General features: G+C 41.7%; 1 protein-coding gene across 2 annotated transcripts in view; it reads right to left on the bottom strand.

Annotated features, from left to right (window-relative positions):
- The window catches only part of SCN8A (sodium voltage-gated channel alpha subunit 8), a 119,195-nt gene that overhangs the window by 70,562 nt on the left and 22,889 nt on the right, over positions 1 to 25,744 (bottom strand). Inside the window, exons 2-10 of one of the 2 annotated variants that reach the window (XM_042946586.1) lie at positions 23,015 to 23,133; positions 21,025 to 21,114; positions 20,231 to 20,359; positions 18,570 to 18,661; positions 7,560 to 7,781; positions 6,167 to 6,230; positions 4,127 to 4,268; positions 1,967 to 2,173; positions 790 to 1,083 (exon numbers count right to left, since the gene is read on the bottom strand). In XM_042946586.1, the coding sequence (XP_042802520.1) occupies positions 790 to 1,083; positions 1,967 to 2,173; positions 4,127 to 4,268; positions 6,167 to 6,230; positions 7,560 to 7,781; positions 18,570 to 18,661; positions 20,231 to 20,359; positions 21,025 to 21,114; positions 23,015 to 23,133 (1,359 nt within the window). Of the gene's footprint in view, positions 1 to 789; positions 1,084 to 1,966; positions 2,174 to 4,126; positions 4,269 to 6,166; positions 6,231 to 7,559; positions 7,782 to 18,320; positions 18,413 to 18,569; positions 18,662 to 20,230; positions 20,360 to 21,024; positions 21,115 to 23,014; positions 23,134 to 25,744 lie in introns of both variants that reach the window. The other variant, XM_042946587.1, reaches the window with a different exon arrangement.

Below are 25,744 nucleotides of genomic sequence, written 5' to 3'. Positions count from 1 at the left end.
TGTTAGGGAGAGGCACAATGGTCACCTCTCGGAAACAAGCAAAGACACAGGGTACGCTGCCAGAAGACCAGTAACTGTCATCTATTTCATACCGGACTAACTTTCTAGCATTTCCTTAAAATTGGGAATTTAATGGCCTCAGGATTGGATTTTGGTGGTGTTCTTCGAAATCCAAAAATAGGTGTTATGTGGTGGTATTTATAGTAATAGAATGCTCAGTAATTACCCGTAAGTCCTCTCCTCTCTCTTTCTCTTAGTTTCCCCATTTATCAAAGTTGGGTACAACTGGAGGCTTTTAACCTACCATAGGCTAATTTATCAGCATGACATTATATATCTAGAATAATTAATTACTAGAATTTGCCACACTTAAATAAGGTGACCTAGAGTTTCAGGACTCTTTTTTTCTTTAACCTACAATTACATGCAATTCTTAAACAGAGATGTTTGAAAGCTAAATTCTGATGTTCCAACGTTTAAGGAGAGGGGTAGAATGGAAGGCCTACTGGTGTGAAAGGGACTTTACGGCTGCAGTAAGGCTGCCAGAGGTGATCACACGGTCCTAGGGCTGGCCCAGAGCAGAGAGGGGAGGGCAGGACTGGAGCAGAGGACAGCCCTAACACGCCCACAATGCTCCCTCTAGAGGATAGTACGGACCATGGAGAGACAGGCCTGAGGACGCAGGGGAGGGGCTGGAAAATGTAGAGCAAAAGGGGGTAATGTGAGAATCAAGTGAGATTAGGAAAAGGAGATTTCTTAGGCTTATTTGACCCAGTGCAAATAGTTTACCTGATTCATGATGGAAAACTTCCTTCCTATTCTGTTGTCTGGCAGCCGAAAGCCCTTCCTCCTCATCCCGTCTTCCGACTCTGACTTAAAGACCTTTTCAGGATCCCCTTTTTCCTCTCCTTCAGAGAGCTCCTTCTGCTTCCTCTTCTTTCTCCTGTTACGTCTTTCTTTGGCGCTCTTGGAGCTGAGTTTGGATACTTCAGAGGAGCTCCGAGGAGAGCCTACCCCTTCTTCACCTTCTTCCTCTATGGCATCTTCTGAGACGGTGCCAGCGGAGGTGGCCATCGCTGCCGCCTGGAGGGGGGAGCCACAGTGACAGGCCAGTCAGAAGCAGTTAACTGGAGCTGCAAGGAGCCAAGCAATCAGGGCAGTTCATTTCCTTTCCCACGGATAGGGGAAGCAGGGAAAAAGGAGGAGGGCGAACCAGCCTGGAGAGGAGACTGCGGCCAGGACTTGGCTATCTCCATTTTCTGGTTGATCTGTATTGTGGCACCCAGCCACACACACTGTGGCACACACTGTGTAATCAGAGCAGAACCCAGGGGGAAGAACTCAGGGATTTATTCTCTGAAGTATCTCTGACAAGAAAGTGGCTGCCTTCTTGGTACCAAAAGATTTCTTCTGGACAACTCTGAAAATGAATGCTAAGAAACCAAATTATACACATTATGGGCCCAACGGTGTAAAAACGCATGTATGTTTGGACAAGAATCAGAAAGCAAAGCGTTAGGGTGGTGGGATCACTGGACTGGTTTTCAAATTTTATTTTACTCTTTTACCTGTATCTTCTTTCCAATTGCAACCAATATTTTCATGATCGCAGAGAATGTATGAAGGAGATCCTACTGATGGCCTCAACAAAAAGGCTATGCTTATAGGAAGCACTCTATGTACTGCTCTGGCCACTTGCTTCCCCCGCCCAGCCACCCTAGCAGTTGAACACTAAACAGCTGAGAAATTCAAGTAGAGATCATATTAACAAACTATTTGGCCGTTAAGACAAATGGAATAATTGGGCCAGCCATCTGCGGTTGTCACTTGGGTTATTTTAATCAGATCAATGGCTTCTATTTGACAACGTGCCTCGAAAAGATCAACTGCAATGGCAATGAGATAGGGCCTTAGTCACGGTGATCTGGCAGGAAGGACTGTATATCGCAAAGCACCGATCACCAACCTGTGCCTCTTCCTGTTGCTTTTTCAGTTGCTCCAACATTGCTTTGAATTCAGCCTCTTTTTGCTCTGCCTCCTCCAGGGTTGCCTGATTCTGTTCTTCATAAGCCATGGCCACCACAGCCAAGATCAAGTTCACCAGATAGAAAGAACCCACAAAGATGACCAAGACGAAGAAGATCATGTACGTTTTCCCAGCAGCTCGCAGGGTCTGTGAAGACGAAGACCATTTTCTGAGTCCTATGCATCAAATGAACCAGGCTGAAACTACCTCGTGGGATAATGTTCGTCTGCAGGGGCACCACTGCAGTTTTGACAGAACAGTCCTTTGTTGTGCGGTGTGCCTTCAATACTGCAGAGTACTTAGCATCCCCAGTGGCCAAATGGCTTCCTCCAGCCTCAATTCAGAGTAAATGTCACTAGCACCTCCAATGCCTTGTGACAGAAAAAGTCTGCTTCCCTTTCCGAGTACTCCTGATATACTCCCTTCATGGAAAAATACTTGATTGTTTTTAAAGGGAAAAATGCTCCGAGCTAAGAATTATATTTGCCTTCGTTAGCTGATTCTAAAACAAGTATAAAGAAATGAATTCAAGACTTCAGCTCATTTATCTACTGGTCCTCAAAGAGCGTTAACAGATAAATTCCATCTTAGGGATCGGGTCCAAGTCATAGAAGTCCCCATCTTGAGTGACATCCTTCCTTTCCTTCTGCAATAGGGTGGGTTTTTAAAGAGAGATGTGGCACAAATAACAGTGGAGAAAAAAGTAGGAAGGAGGATCCTAGGACCAGTCCTTTCACTAGCTGTGAGCAAATGGACATCAAAGAACACTTGGGTTTTAGTTTATGTATATGCGACTTACTCTTACTTAGTTTTCATTATTATTTAAAAAAAAATTTTTTTTAACGTTTATTTATTTTTGAGAGGCGGGGGGAGGGGCAGAGAGAGGGAGACACAGAATTCGAAGTAGGCTCCAGTCTCTGAGGTGTCAGCATAGAGCCCGACGTGGGGCTCGAACTCTCACCGGTGAGATCATGACCTGAGCTGAAGTCTGACGCTTAACTGACTGAGCCACCCAGACGCCCCCATTGTTATTCTTTTCAACTACAAATAGTAAATGAAACTTAGCATCAACCACAAATATTTCACAAGAAAGATTTGAACCTGAGAGAACTCTAGGCTGTCCTACAGGATCTGAGTTGGAAGATTCCCTTTAAGGGGTGCCTGGGTGGCTCAGTCAGTTAAGTGTCCGACTTTGGCTCAGGTCGTGATCTCATGGTTCACAGGTTTGAGTCCCGCGTGGGGCTCTGTGTTGATGGCTCACAGCCTGAAGCTGCTTCAGATTCTGTGTCTCCCTCTCTCTCTGTCCCTCCCCTGCTTGCACTCTGGCTCTCTCACTCTCAAAAATAAATAAACATTAAAAAAAAAAAAAAAAGAAGCTTCCCTTCGAGACATTCCTTCATGCCTGAAGGAGACATATTTCTTATTCTTGAACTGGCGTCACCAAACACCAGAGTCAAATAGAAAACAATGAATTATCATGGAATTTCCAAGCTGGAAGACCCTTAGCAATCACCTAGACTTACTCCTCCATCACCACCAGCAAAGTTAAATGACTTGCCTAGTCACCAATATAGCCCAACAGAATGGCAGACCTTTTTTTTTAATCTGTCACAACCTGTCTGTATAACATATGTCCACATATGTTACAAATCTCAAAAATGTTATGTTTAGAATCCAAGGTCTTTGTGGATAGAAATCTCATCTTTCTAATGTCTAGCATGGTGCTTTGTAGAGTATGTTTAATTGATATGCCTCAAAAAGACACCCTAAGCCAAAAATCTGAGCAGAGAAACACTGCAGATGGTCTGGTGAAACAACAGGAAGTAAACCGAGATAGCTGATTCCCAGGCCAGGCAAAAGGCTGTCAAGGCTGTGAGCCTCTACAAGCTTTACATGACTGGGCACTAAAGAAACAGGGGCAAGAGCTGGGAGAATTCACTTAATTTTGTAAGTCAGCTGACTCCGAGAAATAATATCCTAAGATCCTGTACAATGCCTTCCCTGAAGGTCTCTTGCACAGAATGTCCCCAACCCCATACCCTCATACAAATTCTGTCACCAAAGAGAAAAAGCACTCAAAAGAGAGGTAGTACTACTTACCAGCTGATACAAATTTTCCCAGTAGTCCTGGGTCATAAGGCGAAATAATGCCAAGAAGGCCCAGCTGAACGTGTCAAAGCTTGTGTAACCGTAGTTGGGGTTCCTTCCTGCTTTCATACACTGGTACCCCTCTGGGCATTGTCTGAGAAAAGAAAAGGAATTTCAGGGCTTTTCAACATCATTCTACCCAGTCATCAACTATAAGTCATCTCTAGGACTATGGAGATAACAAATAACCATCTAGAAAGTCAGGCCAAAATATAGGTGTTAAAAAAAGAAAACGTCAACATTTCAAAAAACGATGTCTTGGGGACAGCCTAGGATCAGAATCGCCAGGCTTGCCTCTTGAAAATGCTGATTCCTATGTCCTACCCAGACCTAGGTATAAAAGCTCTGGATATGGGAGCCACGAATCTGCATTAAAAAAAAATGTTTGTTTATTTTTGAGACAGTGCAAGTCGAGAAGGGGCAGAGAGAGGGGGACACAGGATCCGAGGATCTGAAGCGGGCTTTGCACTGGGCCACACAGAGCCCGATGCGGGGCTCAAACTCACAAACCATGAGATCATGACCTGAGCCAAAGTCGATGCTCAACTGACTGAGCCACCCAGGCACCCTCCCGGATCTGCATTTTAAAGAGGCATGCCAGGTAATTCGTATGCACACCAAAATTTGAGAACCACTGTCCCAGATTCATACCAATGTGCAATTCAAGCAAATTCCTCTTGGCTATGATCCCAAATGACAAATGGCTAGCTAGAAGTTCCTCTTCATCACCTCTGTTCTCTTAATACTCACCAAGACAACCTATGTCACACTGGGAATCTCGGTGACCTCGTTTTTACCAGTTCTCCTGCTTTTAGACTCACCTGATATGTATTTCAATGGAACTTCTGGTATTGACTTAGATACAGAAATTAAATGGACATCTAGTTGTTACGGTCATCTTAAAACACCAATTCCTAGAGGGCCAATACACCCTGGATAATGATGTGACACCCTCACATTTATGTGACTTTCTGTTTCCAAAGGACTTTCATGTATGTCATCTAATTGCATCATTGCAATAGCCCTTGAAGGAAGCGAGCACAGGACTTATTGATTCCGTGTTATGGGTGAAGAAATTGAGGCTCACCTAAGTGAAATGGCTTGCCAAAAGTCTTAGAGCTGAAAGTAGCAGAATCAAGATTTGCATTATGTTGGTGGCAACTTGTGTTCACAGTAGCATTACTCACAATAACTAAAATATGGGAGCAACCTGAGTGTCCGCCGACGGACGAATGGATAAACGAAATGTGGTTTTTAAAGACAATGGAATATCACTCAACATGAAAAAGGAAAGAAATTCTGACACATGCAATAACATGGGTAAACCTTGAGGACATCCTGCCAAGCGAAAAAAGCCAGTCACAAAAAGACAACTGCTGCATGATTCCTCTGACATGAGAGACTCAGAGTGGTCGAAATAATAGAGAGAGAAAGTGGAATGGGAGGGGAAGGGGAAATGGGGAGTTAGTAGTTAACGGGTACTTAATGCCACTGAACTGTACGCGTAAAAATGGTTATGAGGGTAAATTTTATGTTCTGTGTACTTTCCCACCATTTTTTAAAAATGGCAAAAAAAAAGACTATGTTGCTACTCTTTTCCCTCCCCACACTGTCAGGCCTAGCATGTTTTAGGTCATCCTTGGTACTAATCTGTCACCAAGACAGTGTCCCTTCTATAGATGTACTTAATTGTGGTATAAGACAATGAGGGGAAATCTACAAGAGACAGGCAACATATCTGGTGTTGCAGACTCTATCCTTCCCAGCCTTTTACATTTCTTATTTTGGCTTGAGACTATAGGCACATTCATCTCCTAGTGAAATGCCAATTTTGGATGGACAAATACGAAACAGAAAGAAAATCTGAGTCAACCAATACGTCAGACCTAGTTAGGATCTACTATATGAGCACAAAGAAAAGTGAAAATATTGCCCATTTTCATCTGACACATTATTTCAAGGGACAAGAACAAAATGAGGTGAGCTACTTACCCAGCATCAGAACTGTTCCCACAGAGTAAAGGTTCCAGCATGCCAGGAACCGTGTAAAAATTTGCTAGAAAAGTTTGAAGAGGCAGGAAATGAATAAGGCAGATACAAGTGAATGAGAGAATAAAGTTTCACTGTTCCTAATTAGCCCCAGCAGAAACAGTTATTGATTTTAGCTCATATAAATCTTTTCTGACAGAGGAAAACCTGATAAAAATTCTTTCCCATTAATCATTTTCATATATATACTTAAAAATGAAAAATGCTACTAGGAGTCCTAACACAATGTTCTTTTCACAGACACTTGGCTTCCCCTCATATCTCCAATCCTCACGCTAGTTTCTGGGACTTGAAATTAAGGGGTCTAGAAGTGAGTCTTCTGAGTTCTTTATTCCTTTGTACAACTTTGGCCTTCCATCCTTCTTCTGTACCCAAGACAAATGAAATCCTCACTGATCACATTACCATGTCCTATATTAAATTAGCAGGCATGTTTCCCTTTCCTGTATGTGTTCCTGAAATTCCCTTTGCAACATTTTCTTACAGCTACTTAACTGCCTTTATTTCTCAGGAGTGACTAATAGTGGTATTGTTAACTTTTCCCCATTTTATTTTACTAAAGAAATTTTTTCATGTTTATTTATTTTTGAGAGAGAGAGAGAGAGAGAGAGAGAGAGAGAAAGGGAGAGAATGAGTGAGCCGGGGAGGGGCAGAGAGAGAGGGAGACAAAGGATCTGAAGGAGGCTCTGTACTGACAGCAGAGAGCCCAATGTGGGGCTCAAACTCATGAACCACAAGATCACGACCTGAGCCAAAGTGAGACACTCAACCGACTGAGCCACCCAGGTGCCCCACTCCCCATTTTATAGAAATACCATCACACCAAATGTTCCTTAGTGTAAGACCCAAGGGCTTTGGTTCCTGAAATGAAATTATTAAAACTCCTTAACTATAATAGGCTCAAATGGTTACTTATAGATTACCTGACTCTCCACACCAGACCAACTATGACAGTCTTAGTAATATTAAGAGAGCTTACTATGCATATTCTGAACTAAATGTTTAAATATCTGACGTTTTACTGAACTAGAGCAAATGGTATTTTTATCAAACTCATGAGCCTGATTTTCAAAGCAAAAGTTTAGGGGTGCCTGCAAAAAAGCTATAGTTTCATTTTCAGTTTTAAAAGGAGAGGAAAAAAACAAAACAAAACAAAACCAGAGTGCGTTTCTGAACACAGTCCTACCCCGAGGAAAGGGAGTAACTTCCTCAGGTTGCTTCAGTAGCACTGGATTCCTTTCCAGCCCAACTACTTTTAAAGCCCAGTGATGGCTTTGAACCACATAAACTACAGAAAGACTGGTCTTTCACTTCTTGCAGGAAAAGGGCCACCTACTTTTATTATTGATATACTCTTCCCAATCAAAGCCTCTGGTGCCATTTTCCAGATAGCTCTCATTGAAGTTTATGGGCCACACAACACACTTGTTTCGCAGATTTCCCATGAAAAGCTGCAGTCCAATCAAGGCAAAAACACTCAGGCAGAACACTGTCAGAATCATCACGTCTGACAGCTTCTTCACTGACTGGATTAGGGCACCCACAATGGTCTTCAGGCCTGTGGAGACAGAAGCCTCAGAATCAGAGTCACCCCATACCCCTCCCCACCTCCCCCAGCCTCCCTCTCGGCTACTGGCTTCTACTCCTCCCCACAGCACCACCCTTGAACCATGGCCACTTTATCTCTTATGCCAGGGGAATAACAATGGGTCAACAATCAGTCATTCCAGAAGTATCAATTCTTGAGTCAATTAATTTCTAAAAAGAAAAAGAAAGTTCCTTCTCCAACATGCGACTCTTTTCTTCCTATACTTTCCTGGGTCTGACTGCTGCTTACCTCCTTGAATGAATCCGGCTCTTACTTGCCTCATAGTCTTCCTACAGGCTGTTCCCTATGCCTGGAATGCTTCCTTCCATTCCCCTGTCCTACCCGCCTAACTCCTATTCATCCTTTCCATTCCCCTGTCCTACCCGCCTAACTCTTATTCATCCTTTCCATTCCCCTGTCCTGCCTAACTCCTATTCATCCTTTGGGCTCAGCTTAAATATCAATTCCTCCAGAAAGCCTTCCCGGACTTTACAATTCTTCTCCCTCCTCCATTATTATTAATAATTTAATAATACCTCATACTTTGCTCTGTAGCATTTATCACGGTTATAATTAATTATTTATGTCTGTTTCATTCACAGCTGTATCTAGACTGCCTAGCTCATGGCAGGTACTGAGTAAATATTTGCTGAATAAACAAATGGGAAAAACAGGGATTGAGGAGGGTTCCTGGTTGGACAGAGAACTACTGGAAAGTTTAAAAGCCAAGTAGTAAGAAAGTACGATAAATATTTTCCCAAGAGCTCTGGTAATGCCAATATATTGAAAAGGTTATTATCAACCCAGTATTTATGGTTCGTCTTTCCATTTACGAATATACCTTCTCTGTATCACACATATGCCCTGTTCTCTACAACTGACCTTTTTTTCTATCCTAGATTGAAAACAAAATAAAAAACATATAACCCACTTGAATTTGAGGTTTAACTGCAAGCCACTGGTTCAAATTTAAACCTGCAGGTAGCTTTCTTAACTGTACATGGAGTTATTAATGATAGGAGACACAGGAGAACATAGTTGTGGGTTCATGATGTTTGGGTCAAAACGGATTCTGTGTGAGGCTCTCCCGGGCACGTCTAGGCATCGGGCCATCCATAGGACATAGCCAAAAATATACTGAGCACTCCAGGGATGCCAGTGTACCAGGACAGATGGGAGGCAAACCCAGTGCCTTGACACATAGGCCTCGAGAGGGATCATACTCCTGATCCACTTCCGAAGGCAGGAATACCAGACTGAAATTCAAGAGAAATCCTAATCTTGGCTGTGGAGTGGGAAGCGAGGTATATAATTACTATTTTTGACTAAGTTATACCACTACTTGTGTGACCTGAGTAATATACCTAACCTTTTGGAATCTTAGGTTTTTCATCTTTAAAATGGGAATAATTATAGCTGAACCTCTAGGGCTGTTGTGAGGATTGAGCATAATTCATTTAAGTACTTAACATAGCACCTGGCACACGGCAAAGACTCAAATGTTAACTATTTTTGTCTGAACCTCAGTTTACTCATCTATAAAAAGGTATTACCAAAACGCTTCACTGGGCTGTTGTGAGGTTTAAATAGGAAAATGAATGTAAAATACCAAGTACAGGGCCTGGCACTTGACACTGGCAAGCTATCGCTGTTACACACGCGGTGCCCTCCTCAAAGAGATATGATTGGGATAATGACACTACGTGGCTAACCTCGTATGGTGATTGAATGGGGGGGGGGGGGGGATGAACATGATTGGGTTTTTCTGCTGTATTTTGCAAGTAACCACCTGGAATTTTTAAAGTTGGATTTGATAGAATTTTCTATACAAGTCCAGTAATAGTTATGCATGCTGTGCAAAGCACAGGACCTGGCATGAAGCATACACTTCATATATATATAAAATATATAATATATACACATATTTTTTAAGTTCACTTATTTTTGAGAGAGAGAGAGAGAGAGAGAGAGCGCGCAAGTGGAGGAGGGGCAGAGAGGGAGACCAAGGATCCAAAGTGCGCTCTGCACTGACAGCAGAGAGCCTGACGCAAGGCTCGAGCTCACTAACCATGAGATCATAACCTGAGCCGAAGTTGGACACTTAACTGACTGAGCCATCCAGGCCCCCCTCAGTTAATATATTTTCATTGAAAGAGCAAATGAATAAGTTTTCTTTCCTCTCACACAGATAACCTGAAAGGATTCTAAGAGATATTAAAGAAAAAAGAGCTACAAATTAAGATTGCAGAGATACAAAAGTGTGCAAAGGCCTGTGCTTTCTTACGGAACAGACCTTCCATGAAGACTGTGGCCACCGAAAGGATTAGGAAAAGCTTGTCTGCTTTCAAGGCACAGGACACAGGACATTTCTAACCTGATTGTTTTCTCCTCATAAGGCTGTGCAAAAAGAGCACCAGATAGGGAATCAGAAAGCAGGAATTCTTGTCCTGGCTCAGCCACTAGTTATAACCCACTGTACATCAGAGCAAATTCAAGGTTCCACCTCAGTCTCATTTTTCCATACACAGTATGTGGCAGTGGGCAGTGGAGGAAAAACTGAAAAATCTTCTTGAAAAGTCTTTCAGAATAGGGGAGAGATATCTATTCTTTCAGACTAAGTAGCTGAAATTTCAACCTTTTATTTGAAGGCCCTAAGAAACTGTATCATAGCCACATAGGCAAGTAAGAAGATACTGGTGGTATAAAATAGAAGGCAACCATCAAGATGTAAAAGTTGCTGCAGTATTATGGGTCTTATTTTCATAAGTTGCTGAGGAATAGAAAAGTCCTTCACTGCATTTGGCTCGGTTGAGGTGGGTCTATACTGGGTCAATAATTCAATTCTAGCTTCCTAAAATTATAAAGCTCTGTTTTCAAAGTCAAAGCATGATTTAAAAAAAAAAAAAAACAGTTGAATAAGTCCCTGAAGAATGGTTGTAGTTTCTCTTCCTGGACTTCTTTAAGAAGAGCTTAAGATCATTCAGAATATCTCCCCTGAATGGTTCAGACAAACACTTATGTGAACATGGGATGATTGTTCAAAGTCATTTCTATTTCCATTTTAAATGAATTGAGAAAAGAGCTGTAAGCTGTCATTCATATTAGTGACATAAGTAAATACTACAAAAATAGTCAAACCAATGCATTTGTGATGTAAATACATACATAAAATTAAATAAAATTTAAAAACCCATAAAATTTTAGCATGAGTCTAATTTGATTTTCCTGGGCTGGGAACTCTTGATGAATGAGTGAATGAATGAATGAGTGAATGAATGAATAAAATAAAATAAAATAAAAATTTAAAAACCATACAATTTAGCATGAGTCTAATCTGATCTTCCTGGGCTGGGACTCTCTGCACAGTTCCAGGCCTGTATAATAGGAAATTCCAGGCCACGAGGCTCAAACAATCCCCTGTTTCTAAACCTGGGCTCTCAGCAACCTTGTATGTAGGAAGTGACCTTCTGTTAGTAGTTTATAGACGTCAGGGTGGACATCTGATCTAAATCCCAATCGTTTCCTCCAGGATTGATTGATTTCTCTATTTACTCATTCATTTATTTTTAATTTCAATCAGTTTTAAGTTTATTTTTGAGGGGGTGGGGAAGGGCAGAGAGAGAGAGAGACAGAGACAGAGTATCCCAAGCAGGCTCAGAGCTGACAGCAGAGAGCCTGATCCGGGGCTCGAACTCACGAACTGTGAGATTATGACCTGAGCCAAAGTTGGATGCTTAACCGACTGAGCCACCCAGGCACCGCTCCTCCTGGAATTTAGAATGGGACAAGAGACAGTCCAGTAGCCTTTTCGAGTAGAAGGAATGATAACATAAATTTGGGAACTAAGTGGTAGCCTTATTCTGTCATTATGTTAGGGTATGCCCGAGAAGTAAAGGCAGTTAGTAAGCTAAGAGATAGAAAAAGGAAATGGGCACACGGAGAGAAAAAGACATTAAGACAAAGTACTTCCTGGTATCTGGAACTTTCTGACTGCATTCTGATTTCACGGGCTTCCAGAAGCCCAAAAGCATTCCAACCCTTAGGTTCCCTGAAGTCCTCATATATCCTTTCACTTGCAACCAAAGATGTTCAACTAATACACCAACCGTACGTGGAACTCATCACTTTCCTGGGAATAGACCTACATGCTCTCACTCAGCTGGTTTCAAATCTTTTCTCCATAAACCAGATGTCATTGCTGAAGAAGTCTGTAAACATGAGTCAAGAAAGCAAAAAAAAAAAAAAAAAAAAAAAAAAAAAAATTCAAGTGTTTTGTTTTGAAGTCTGAGGTTTAGATCAACTCCTTGGTAAGAGTTCTTTCAGCTTTCAAGAAGTTTCAAGTAGAAACTCAAGTTGGAAATGGCATTCAGGTATTCAGGGGATCAGAGAAACAAATCTTAATTAAGCAACGATAATCCCTAAATAACACTACCGATGGCCATCTAAAAAGTTTACTCTCCAAGATTCTCATCCAGGTCCCACAGGAAGAAAGGTGATTTAGTGTGATGTTAGCATCCCGAGGCAGACACACAATTACACAGCAATATTAAATGTAAATGGTCACTGGATCATCTGGCCTCAGCCAAGACTCTTCTTCCTTCCATTAGGGTTGATGACTATGAATGACCATATTTGCAGAAATCAGTGCCAAGTTAGGGAGAGGATGCTGTCAATGCATTTCTTTTTCTTTTTCCAATTTTATTGAGAAATAATTGACATATATCACTGTAGGAATTTAAGGCGTACATCATGATGTGAAATGATTACCATAGTAGGTTCAGCTCACATCCATCTTCTCATATAGGTACAATAAAAAGGGGGGGGGGAGAGAGAAAAAGGAAAAAAATTTTTCCTTGTGGTGAGAACTCTTAGCAGTTACTCTGTTAACAACTTTCCTATATATCACACAGCAGTGTTAGCTATACTCATCATGTTACACATTCCATCCCTAGTACTTACCTTTCTCTTATAACTGGAAGTCTGTACCTTTTGGCCACCTTCCTCCAATTCCTCCTCCTCCCACACTCTGCCTCTGGTACCCACAAATCTGATCTCTTTTTCTATGAGTTTGTTTTTAGATTCCACACATAAGTGAGATCATACATTTCTCTGTCCAACTTATCTTACTGAGCATAATACTTCAAGGTCCATCCATGTTGTCACAAATGGTACGGTTTCCTCATTTTTTATACCTGAATAATATTCCATTGTGTGTGTGTGTATGTATATATGTATGCGTGTGTGTATGCGTGTGTGTGTGCGTGTGTGTGTGTGTGTGTATCTCACAACATTATCTATTGATCCATCCATGGACACTTTGGCTGTTTCCATGTCTTGGCTATTGTAAATAATGCTGCTATGAGCATGGGGTGCAGATATCTTTTTTGAGTTAGTGTTTTCGTTTCTTTTGGATGTATTCCCAGAAATGGAAATGCTGGATCATATGGTAGTTCTATTTTTAAGTTTTGAGGATACTTCATACCGTTTCCCATAGTGGCTGCACCACTTTACTAATCCCAACAATGTGCAAGGGTTCCCTTTTTTCCATATCCATGCCCAGTGTTTGTTAACTCTTGTCTCTTTGACGATGGCCATTCTAATCTGTGTGAGGTGATATCTCATTATGGTTCTAACTTGCATTTCCCTATGATTAGTGATATTGAGCATCTTTTCATGTACCTGATAGTCTTTCGCAGAATGCATTTCTTGAACTCAAGCTCTACAGTCTTGCCAGCAGTGACTGATATGCTCTAGTAAATGCAGTCAGGCAAAAGTGCATCCTGCTATCACCAATGCAGGTCACTGAAGTAAGAAGCTGCTGGTGGAATTTCTAACCTGATGCACGTAAGAATGGAAAATGCCACTGTGCTGGCTGTGAGGAGAAGTTGCTTTGCTGCTTCTACTGGCTCACAACACCACATACCAGAACAAGCAAGATACCGACTGAAAACTGATTATCCAAAACAGAGCAGAATGCTCCTTCAAACAACTCCCACACAACAGAGTGCACAACAGAAGCCACGTGGGGGCAAATTGGACAGCGAGAACTCTTGGAAAAGGCTAACATTAACTAGCACTGGGATGTGTTTGAGCAGAAGTAGTTAATACATTTACTGTAAATCAGGAAAAGACAGCTGGACCCAATGTACAGAAATGTCAGCTATCAGAGAGGAATTTGGGCCATTTAAAGAATTTTGAGGAGAAGATGAAGCCTCTATGTCCAAAGGCACCGCTGAACCTCCTGTCACCTTTCATGACATCCAGCCATCTCCTGAACAAGTGAACAAAGCCTGCTTATGTGCCAAGTCCAGAGAAATCAGCCATGCATGCTGGGATCAAAATCTTCCACCATGGTGATGCCAGATTGTAAATAAAGTAAATTTCTATTTCCTGGTTTGTGGCTCAGGTTGAAAAATCTATCTGGTTTGAAGCAACGCGAGCTAATTCTACAAAATTCACACCGGCACGGGTCTCTAGAGCGGTAACGAGGAGTTCTCACTCCACAGGGAAGTAAGTTTCCCCAATTCCTGAAGTCTGGCTTGGTCCAGACAAGTCCTAGGGTAAATCTGTGCCAGGTCAGTTTTCTTGCCACAGGTCCAAGCCTTACAATGATATTATTGAAGGTTCTGTAGATCAGGAATAAATTGGGAGAGATTTAGAGGCAGTAGATTTATTTACTCAACACCAGATTTATACCACAAGGTCTCAACAAAACTTACACTAGCTCCCAAAGGTGGATCGGTGGGATCCTATGAGACTTCAGTGTTTCCCCACTTAGGGCCACTATGTTAAACTTTGGCTATTTATTCTGAGAAGCAATGTGGGAAAAGGAGAAACATAAAAGCAACTGGATTAATAACTCGAATACTGTAAAGGAAACAATGAGGCTAAATATAGTCTGAAAACACTTTCCCCCTTCACTGTGCAGCAGAAATTGCCATATTCATAATGCATACATTTAAAGAAAATGGTTTCTTTGTGAATACTGGGGTGGGAGGAAAAAGGGCCCATCATTTTTCCTACTTCTTCTCTGATACCACAGTTAAGGAGAGAAAGTAACAGAAATGAAAGCACAGGAATGAAAAATCAAAGAGAAAAGTAATCAAGAAATTACAACTCTAAAGAAAGCAAAATGATATTAAACCAGTGTGGGCAAATAGAGACGTAGTGCTTTTCAGGAGTCACTGAAATGATGCTAGAAATGAGAAGCAACTGGTAAATAAGGCCATCCCAACCCATTCTATTTACACCATTAAATGCTACTCTGTAGGAAAAACCTCAGACGCCTGCTTTGAGATGTCCACCCTGTCTTTGGGCAGGTCAGTCCTGTGGCACACGGTCAAAGAATGGAGAAGATGAAACTTCTGACAAAGTCACTCAGAAGCTCATTTTTCTGCCTGGGCCCCAAATGAATATACAGCAAAGACAAAGTTTTAAGACATAAATTTCCACATAGTATACTTCAATGTCAAGTTGAATGTGGCAAATTCCAGACCAAAGGAAATGTAGAAAGGAAGGGTCTCTTCCTGTAACTGACCGTTCCAGCATGCAGTTTGCAAGCCCTGTTCTTGAAGCCAAGCTCTCTGAAGCAAAAGGCAAACCATGTGTGATGCCTGTCTAGATCTTGAGTCAGCAAATAAAAAGGGTGAGAATGTGGGTTTCGTGTTTTCTAAGCCACGAAAAGGCTCTAAATCAAAGCACCTCGTATCCAAAAGGCTGGAGCTAACTGAGGCAGTGCACTGTCCCATCTCCTGGGAGTCCTGGCTGCTCTGACGCAGTCAGAATATCCACCAAAGGTGCTAAGGGGGAAGGCAGTGGCAGCCCAGGTGAGTGGGTGAGTTCTCCAGGAAGACTCTCATGAAGGGAGCCAGGGGCTTTGGGGGATCTTGCAGACCCCACGTCAGTTCTGTGGTTGCTCTTGCTGCTGTTTCTGGCAGCTTCAGCAAAAGCCTACAGTCAAACTGGGAACAGGAAAAGGCAAAAATATCAGCAGTCCCACTGAAGTGATCCCGGAGAAGACTTGGTGTGCAGGACGATGGCTTTCACAAAGAGGGAACTGAGGCCTGGCTCTACAATAGAGTAAAAAATGACTGAGATTTCCAGTCAAGAAATGGTGTCAGGTCTACTAACTCATACAATGGTATTCCCACCTTGAAAGGAGACCTGGGTAACAGGCAGGTAGGAACAGGACAATAGCCCGCGATAAGTAGTATAGGGAACGAAAGGATTGGGGATAAAAAGTCACACTTTAATTCAAGGATCAGTTATACCACTCACTGACAGAGACCTATTACTGGCTTTATTATCCCTTAAAGTTCTTCTCCATCCCAGTTAACTTCACAAAGCCAGCTCGAGTGGGGGTGCTTCTAGAAACAGGAATTGGGAATCTATTTCAAATCATCAAGCTGAGGTCTAAACGCTGACACAAGCCCTTTCTTTGAGTTTAGGTTTCTTCTTTAAATAATAATTGTTACACAAAATCATTTATGGAGCCCTACCAGTACTTATAAACACTATAGAAATGTGCTTATAAATATATTTTATAGATAGACTGATTAATAGTGAGGATAAATAATGTGAGACCAGTCAAGAGTTATCTTGCAGAAATGCTGTGGTCAGAAGCTACCCATACAGCAGAGACAGAAGCTAAGAGCTAGACCAGAGATAGCATCTGCTGCCCTAGTTAGTGAACAGAATGCAGCTTTCCAATTTAATTCTGGAAGAGAAGTTTTGAGATCACAAGAACATAAAGAGACAGATGCCTTGCAGAGTACGTTGGGGGAAGTGAGCAGAAAACATGGGATCATATTTAAAAGAGGCCAGAGACGAAAGAGAGCAAAGGAAAAATGAAAGTAAAGATGTGGTGCTCCAGATGCCTTAAAAAATAAGACAAGGCCTGCCTAAGGGTTAAACCACCATCAATGAGCTTCATGAGGCTGCCCACAGAATGAACTGCGCTTTCTGTCGCAGGCTAGGAACCGAACCTTGATTAAGTCGGGGTTGTAGTTTTTTGCCACGAAGAATATACTCTAATGGACACCCAGCCTCTAGTTGATAAGGAGAAAGCTCCCATTGCTAAATACAAAGGTATTCATTTTTAGTAGGGCCCGAATTTACTGGCCCACTTCATGGCCCAAGTTTGTAAATGGGGAAACTGAGGTTTACCTTCCTTGAGGTTCTCAGAAAGCCACATTCCAAGTCAGCCTTCTCCAGGATTCTACCTTTGTGCTTCCCTCTCTCTGTGTCTGATATTTAGATAAAGTTGAAAAGGGGAAAAGAGGAATATTTCTGAGTCAGCCACAAGAAGAGCCACAGGACACCAGGAACGGGGCGCCTCTGTTCTTCACGTCCCTGTTCCTACAAAGCTGTACTAAAAAGCTTGGTCTCTTGGGAATCTTCCCTGAAAACCCCTGGACACAACCAAAGTCCAACCAGCAACCATACAGTCTTGATTTCTGCCGTGTTACTGCCAGTATATCTCAGGCTTGCAAGACTAACTAAAATATCTTTCCTTCCAGTCAAAACCAGTCTTTAGAAAAAACAGTTAAGTGCTACTCGGTAGTAAGGATTTAGATTAAATTAAGGACCTTAGCTTGGGGTCCACAGATGGGTTTCAGAGGGGCCTGCAAACTTTCCCCTGATTCTCAAAAGGATCCAAACCCTTCCAAAGGTTAAGAACCACTGGGCCAGCGCAAACAGCACCAAAAAGAAAAAGGCAAAAATTATAAAAAGACTGTCGATTAACTACCTCTCAACCACCCACTGATTCCTTTTTTTCTTCTCAAGTTTCTGTCCTTTTTGTTTGCCCATACATTCAGATGTATGTATCTTATCTTACCTTGGATTGTTTTTAACAGCATCTGCACAAGCATTCATGGGGATCTGTGCTTGAAAATGGTCTCTGAATATATATATATATTCACTGGTTCTTACTCCAGTGAAACAGACAGCGACAGAATGTGATAGACCGTGATTATTAAAGTTCAGTTCCCTAACTCCAAGGCTCTTTAATGTGGCTATAATACTGGACTAGTCAACGGGTAAGTCTCTTCTGGGGTTAAATAATTCCATTAACACAGTAACAGTAAAAGTATAGTTCATTGAAGAACATCCCATCAGCAAACCATGCGACAGGAAGCCTAGAAATCACAAGCAATGGGATGACAGTGAATGTTAAATTACTGTAATTCCATGAGGCCAGGAAGCACATGATTTATGTTCAAAGAGACAGCTAGCTCTGTGACAATTTTTTCACATATTGTAAGATCCAAATGATGTCGAAGCACGTGCTTTTTCAAAGCATGGAATGGGGGCTGCATGCCTGGCAAAGCGTCATCACTGAAACTGCCTTACGACCAAAGGGCCATCCCAGAGAACGTCTCCCAGGAGAAACATGCGGAGTGCAAGGCCATACCAATTGTGCTGACGCCAGCTTTAGAATGTGGTGGACAAATGAATGGAGGGGAAAGAGGAGATGAGGCAGTCAGTCTTGTGTGTAAATTTTCTCACCTGGAATTACAGAGATAGTTTTCAAAGCTCGCAGAACCCTGAATGTTCTCAGCGCTGAGACATTGCCCAGGTCCACAAACTCTGTCACATATCTGTAGTAAGGGAGGTCACACACAGACACAAGTGACAAACACAGACACGAACACAAAACACCAAAGGAAAAAAACAAAACCACAACAAAACAAAAAGTACAATACGTCACGTCAGGGCCCTAACCCCACACCTAACACCAACCCCGGGCCATCTTACCTGGGATTACCGAAATAGTTTTCAAAGCCCTCAGTACCCTGAAAGTGCGTAGAGCTGAAACATTGCCTAGGTTTACAAACTCTGTTATATACCTGCAGAATCAAACCAAAGTTAACTTGTAATGGTACCACTGGGCGAGGGTTTGACAATGGGGGGGAAGAAAGGGTCTTACACACAAGCTATGATTTCATTTTTTGTTGTTGTTGAAAAAGAAAATTTCAAAATATAAACACTTAAAGAACACATTTTTTTTTCCAATTGGCAAGGAGAATTCAAAAGAATATTTGAAAGAACCGATACAACCGGGAGGTTCCGGGGGGCTTACTCTCTTAATCAGCATCGGGCTGTGTAGATCCCAATCAGAATGACTACTCTCAGTCCACTCATTATGTTTAGCAAAAAGGAAGGCCAGGAGGTATCAAAGGCTTATGTCCCCAAGCTTTGAGAACAATTTCTTAGAAAGAGGAGACAAATTTCTGCAGCAGAATCCCCATAAAAACAAATTTACATTCAAATAATTCCCTCGATGACAACGGCAAAAGTGCCTGTCTATATATATGACTTATCCAAGAGTTGTACGCATTATCTTTGCAGTCATGCCTACAGATGAAGTTATAGCCTGTGACATACAAAAGCAGGGCTCAGGATCATGGGATCAAAGCAAAGAGTGTGTTAAGTGCCCGTTTTGTCACCAGCTCTGTGCCTAGCAAAAGACACTTAAATTTTAAATGAACACCAAGGTGTACTCATAATGTTGGAAAGCTAGAAGTTGCCTTAAAATAACAGAAAGTCAAAGTTCCAGTTTCAAATATTCAATGCATACCATTCATTCATTCATTCACATTTTCCAGGTGAAATACATCTTTCTGATGCTCAGGCCGTATATATACAAACACACTCAACCTTTCACACATTTGCATACACACACACAGCCTATACAACACCGTTATTATACCCTACTCTACCAGAGAGTGCTTTCCCAACCTGAAGATAAAAATAATAAAGTCTGTTATAACTCTTCTATCATCAGCTAAGTTTCCCAAAGAGATACGTGTTCACTGTTAAAACAACAATGAACAAGTTACCAAGAGCAGCTAGCATACTAATGGGGAATTATACTATTATCTCGCAATAGTTTGAAGTTCTGGTCAGTACTTCCTTAGGAAGTGACCAGTTTGGATACCTTGGCTCATGTTTTAACTCTAAAATGTGCTCTGAAGTCTCCAACATCTGGGTCAGCCTCACGAAATTACATGCGATATAACATACCCAGGACATGGATTTTCAGCTTAATTAAGGTTTACACCAAAAACATTTCAAGTCTTCACTAAAGTCCCATAGTGATCAGCGTGCAAACCTTGGTCAGTGTTATAAGGGGGAAGAAAATACGAGAGCACGTCAATGGAAAAATCACTTCCTACTTCCTTTCCTAGCTGTAAAGCCTTGGCTTACCTTCTTCCATATAGACATGCTGTCACTGCCTAGACTGCCCAGCCCTCACAAGAATCTCAGGCATAAGCCTGTGTGGCCTTGCATGGTTACCCATTAACTCTGCTTGTAGCTGGCCACAAACGTGCCCTTAACCAACACAACCACGCATACAACCACATAGACATAATCACACCCTTAATGTCAGTCAATAAAGTAAGCAGACAACTTACGCCATCATGATGACGCTGAAATCTAACCAGTTCCACGGATCCCGTAAAAAGGTAAAGCCATCTATGCAGAAACCTCTTGCAATGATTTTCACTAGTGATTCAAATGTATAAATCCCTGTGAATGTGTACCTGTCAAAGAAACGGATAGCTCGAGGTAAGTTCTGAACAGACAGAAACTTTGAATGAATCTTTTAAGGTAACTACGGTGCCTGAAATGCAGCTTCGACTGACAGAGACAAAACAGAACGGGCACAGCCAGTGCAGCAGAAAGAATGGCAGGAAGGGGAAGGGGTGCTTTGAAGGAAACTTACTGAAACACAAAACCAAGAATTTTGGAATGTTGTGGGTACCATCTAGTAGGTGATAATTTTGAACCAGGTGAGGAGGCCCCAGAGCTATTTTTAACTTTAGACAAGTCAAAAAAAAAAAAAAAAAAAGGAGACCTCATGTTGGAGAAGAAGGCAGTGCCACGAGGGACTAACTGAGGGCACAAGATGGCACTGGGGGAGCAGGTCAAAGGCTCTGGCCAGCACAGCAGGGGGTGGAGGTGAAGGGCAGTAACTTCCAGAGCACACTTTCTCTTCTTTCTCTTTCTAGAGTTTGCCTCTAAGGGTAGTTCCTAAATTCCACATGAAGCCTCCCCCCTCTCTGTGAAGTAAAGAGTGGGGGGAGAAAAAAAAAAAAACAGCAACAACAATTTTTTTCCCTTGACGTTTAAACTGTGCAAAGCAAGATTCGGTGAGTAGAAATCCTTGAAACAAGCAGGCAGACAAATTAATAAATGAGCTACTTACTCCACATTCTTCGACCATTCAGGAGGGTTACTAAAAGTCATGAATACACAGTTGGTCAAAATAGTGCACATAATGATCATGCTAAATACTGTAGAAAAGAGTCAAGGGAGAATGTACAAAATCTGGCCTGTTTTCTTCCTCAGAAAGCAAACACGTTTCACACTGGGTATCATGAGAATTAAATCGGTAACCTGAAAGGAGAATGCCACCATATGTATCTACACCTGACCAGAGAACTGTGGGTGGACACAGCAGGAAGGCCACTTTCAAAAAGCCTGTCACTGCTCTACCCCTTTTGGATAAAACATTCCCCCCTCTTGCCACTTTAGCCTCAGCTATGGAATAAGCCTCCAAATACCTTTATACACAGTAACCTGAAAGCTACCAGTCTACTGGATGCCAAAGTCATCAGGTGACAAAGTAAATTGAATCGAACCTGTATTATTCAGTACTCATTTATTAATTTACCTTATGTAACTACTTACTTGAAAATCTACATGCAATTAATGGTTTACTTTTAATTTTAATTGAAGTATAGTCAATATATACAATGTTACGTTAGCTCGGGTTTAGAACATAACAGTTCACTTTTCTCCCTAGTTCTCCAAAGGGCTGAGTTGTCCTTGGAGGGCAATGCTACAGCCACTATGTGTGGCATTTGCACACTTTGGGAAACCAGTTATGGCCTGTTGGGGAAGGATTTCAAGGACATCTGTACCGCTGTACCCCTAAAAATTAGATAATGGGGTAAATTCATCTGATCATTTTGAAAGCGCCCAGGAATGCTTATGGATAACAAACCACTTTGATGTCTTTTCAGTCCACCCAAGATTTTTCTCAGCCCTTTCTGTTCTTGTCTACTGAGAAAAAAATAAACTCCTTTAGGTCAGCATGGGAGTTATTCAAACTCAAACTGTCACTTTACCCAGCAGAGAAGTCATATCTCATTTATTGCTAACTCACTCTCTCTTGCTAATGGCATTCACCATCTTCATTCTACTAATGGAGTTTCAAAAACAAAAAAATACTTCTTACCGCTGGGTTTTTCTTCCGGGAATCATAACAGAAGACATTGTCTTCTGAACCAGCAAAAAGGGAAGAAGTCCATTGTGAATTATTTATTCCTTATAAACCTTTAGATTTCAGAACTATGTTACTTGCAAACCACTGATTTCAGAATCAAGCTACTAAATTCTTAGAGTTAATAAAATGTGGCAAAAGCTTATTAGCAAACCAATTTGCCCAAGTTGCAACTGCTGCTTCCTCATCTTACCTGGAGGATACACTATCCTTGGGAGCACAGGACTAAGCACTGACAGATTCAACACCAACCATAAAATTTTAAAGTTATGCAAAGTAGCTAAACCCATCACATATTTTTTTATCTGTCATATGCTCTCCTATATTAATAAGATAAAAAAAAAGGCAGGCCACATGAGTAAATTGGCATTTTCTATTTAAGGGCAGTAAAAATACCAGAAAGATACATATCAGTCTTACAATCTAGATCCAAACCTCTGTACCGAGGAGGCCATTTAATCTGAGACTATCTCAGACACTTTCCATACCCACTGCTCAAGAAATCAGAAATATACAAGGCAGATCTCTAAAGCATTCATTCAACTATTTGCGCTCAACGAAGCAGCCTTCCAAAAAATTCTAATATCGGACTTACGTTAAAGAACTGAATCATATGCTCAGGATAAAATTACTGAAGCCTGAGCGCTTTAAAAAGTTACAGGTTATCATCTTAATTTGTCTCTCTTCACAATACCAACGAAATTCCAGACTCCCATGATATCATCCTAGGAAAAAAGAATTTGCTGAAGCTCAGCTCAGGATCCGGAAGAAGTTCACTCACACTTCTGACTGGTGGGATAGTCAAGTACACTATTGATAAAATACTTAATATACAATTCGACTGTCAAAGTTCAGAAACGTGTAGCAGTGAGCATGCAACTTCCGCACTCCACATTTGTGAAAAGGATATGAATGTATCAAAATTTTAATAGCTATTCTTCTTATCAGGTTAAAAGGACTTAAAATGTACAAGGCAGGCGTGGCACTGAATCTGAAGAGAGTTTTCCCTCTGTTTAATACTACAAAGGTCTGTGGAGAAAGAAAAAGAGAAATTATTAAAGCATGGGAATTAACCACCACATGGAACAACATTTTTTCTAGGCAAGAAATAAATAAACTCAAATATACTTATACTTTTGACTTCCCAATTTGGTTTCTAAGGCAAGAAACCTTAAAGCTCCACGTCTCTCTTACCTTCACCTCCCTCCCCTGCCCTGCCCCAGATTATATACATAATACACAGTGGGCACTGTCTTAGCAGTTTCATACATTTCTGTAAACTTCTTTCCTTCTTTCAGAAATAAGCCATTTGAACTGTACTGGGGCTGTATCTCGGCCAGCTCTGGACAAGGTGCTGAAGTTCATTAATATAGGATTTATTTACTCAACAAATATTTCCTAAGTCCCTACTATGTTCCAGGCAATGATCTAGGGGCTTGGGAAACAGCAGGGAACAAGGCTACCATGGTGTGGGGAGCTTATATTCCAATGGGGAAGACAGACTACAAATAAACACAATGAACAAGTAAATTACATACAAGTGCAACTGCTATGGAAGAAGGAGGAAGATGAAGGAAGGGGAGTGCTGGGGTCAGGAGACGAGGGAACACAGAGGTGACAATTTTAAAGGACATGGTCAGGGTACGCCTACTGAGAAAAAAGATGTAAGCAAAGACTTGAAGTTAAGTGAGAAGAGTTCTTCATTCCACCAATATATACCTACCAAGTCTGCTCTATCTGCCTTTTTTGTTTTTATTTTTTAACGTTTATTCATTTTTTGGGAGACAGAGACAGCACGAGCAGGGGAGGGGCAGAAAGAAAGGGAGACACAGAATCTGAAGCAGCCTCCAGGTTCTGAGCTGTCAGCACAGAGCCCGACGTGGGGCTCGGACTCACGAACTGTGAGATTACCACTTGAGCCAAAGTAGGACGTTAACTGACTGAGCCACCCGGGTGCCCCAATTCCATCTGCCTTTGAAGAGCCTCTATTATCACCCTTATCAAATTCATTCAACCATATTTTCCACCACGAATCTTCCTGTCTGGCCAAATGAGTACACGTTACAATAACTCGCAATGTTGGCCTCTGTTCACGTTGCTTGTCCGACCCAGAATGCTTTTCTCATCTCACGAATTCAATTCAATCAAAATACTTTTGAGCATCTATTTTGTGTGAAACTGTATAAAGTTGTACTTTTAGAGAAGACATACATGTGAGCTAGTAATTATGATGCAGGGTAAACACAAAGTTCAATAACAAACATACGTGTAATGTATGAGAGGCAGCAGGAGGGAGAGTTTTCTCTCCCTTCGGGTAGGGAATGAAAGGGAGGAGAGTGAGCTGGAAGGTGTTCACAAAGGAAGGTAACTAGTATTTGGAAAGTTTTTGTTTTTGTTTTTTTAAGTTCATTTACTTAATTTGAGACAGAGAGTGCAAGCGGGGGAGGGGCAGAGAAAAAGGGAGAGGCAGAATCCCAAGCAGGCTCCATGCTCAGCACTGAGCCCGATGTGGGGCTCGATCTCCCGAACTGGAATGACCTGAGCTGACAGCCAGAGTCAGATGCTTAACTGACTGAGCCACCCAGGAGCTCCTGGAAGGGGTTTTAAAGGATAACAGGGGAAGGGCTGGCAGATAAAGGGCGAAAGGTTGGCAGGGAAAGGGAACAGCATAGTATGTATGGAGGCATAGTAGCACACAACCGCGGGCTGTTTTGGAGGGACTGACAAGTAATTCGGGGTTGCTGGAGGATAAACAGAGAAGGGGTGCAGCAGATTGTGAAGCTGGAGGTACAGGGGCCCCACCAGACTGAGTTCCTAAGGAGACAAGGCCGGGGGCAAGTACACAGCACCAGCACCTCACTAGCGGATGAAAGGGCAGATGGTCAAATGTTGGCCATGTTAAGTAGGCTTTTTAAAAAACATAGAGCAGTCCATGCTTGTAATTACATACAAGGCACAAGACTTAAGTTCTATCTCATTACCCAAAGATAAGCTTTGCTACTTATATATCTTTTTTTGTATGTCTTTTCAGAACTTTTCTGTGTAAATACAAGCACACAGATACAGCCTTAAAAAGACTCTCTCTCTCTCGGATGGGATTGTACTATAAATACTCTTCTGCACCTTGCATTAAAAAAATGATCCCCCACAAAGAAAAGCCCAGGACCAGATGGCTTCACTGATGAATTCCACCAAATGTTTAAAGAATTAATACCAATCCTTCACAAACTCTTCCAAAAAAACAGAAGATGACACACTTCCCAACTCATTCTGTAAGGCCAGTATTGCCTTGATACAAAATTAGACAAAGATACCATAAGAAAAAAAAATAAAACTCAAGACTAATATCCCTTGTGAATATAGATACAAAAGCCTCAACAAAATACCAGCAAACTGAATTCTGCCGCATATAAACAGGATTACAGGGGGTGCCTGGATGGCTCAGTCGGTTCAGTATCTGACTCAATCTCAGCTCAGGTCATGATCTCATGGTTTGTGAGACTGAGCCCCGTGTCGGACTCTGAGCTGACAGTGCAGAGCCTGCTTGGGATTCTCTCTCTGCCCCTCCCTGACTTGTGCTCATACATTCTCTCTCAAAATAAATAAATAAACATTAAAAAAAGGATTATACACCATGATC

Source organism: Panthera leo, chromosome B4 (genome assembly GCF_018350215.1).
Source record: "Panthera leo isolate Ple1 chromosome B4, P.leo_Ple1_pat1.1, whole genome shotgun sequence".
In the NCBI taxonomy this organism is placed as follows: domain Eukaryota; kingdom Metazoa; phylum Chordata; class Mammalia; order Carnivora; family Felidae; genus Panthera; species Panthera leo.
The sequence above is the reverse complement of the archived record's forward strand: the minus strand, read 5'-3'. Positions and strand labels throughout refer to the sequence as shown.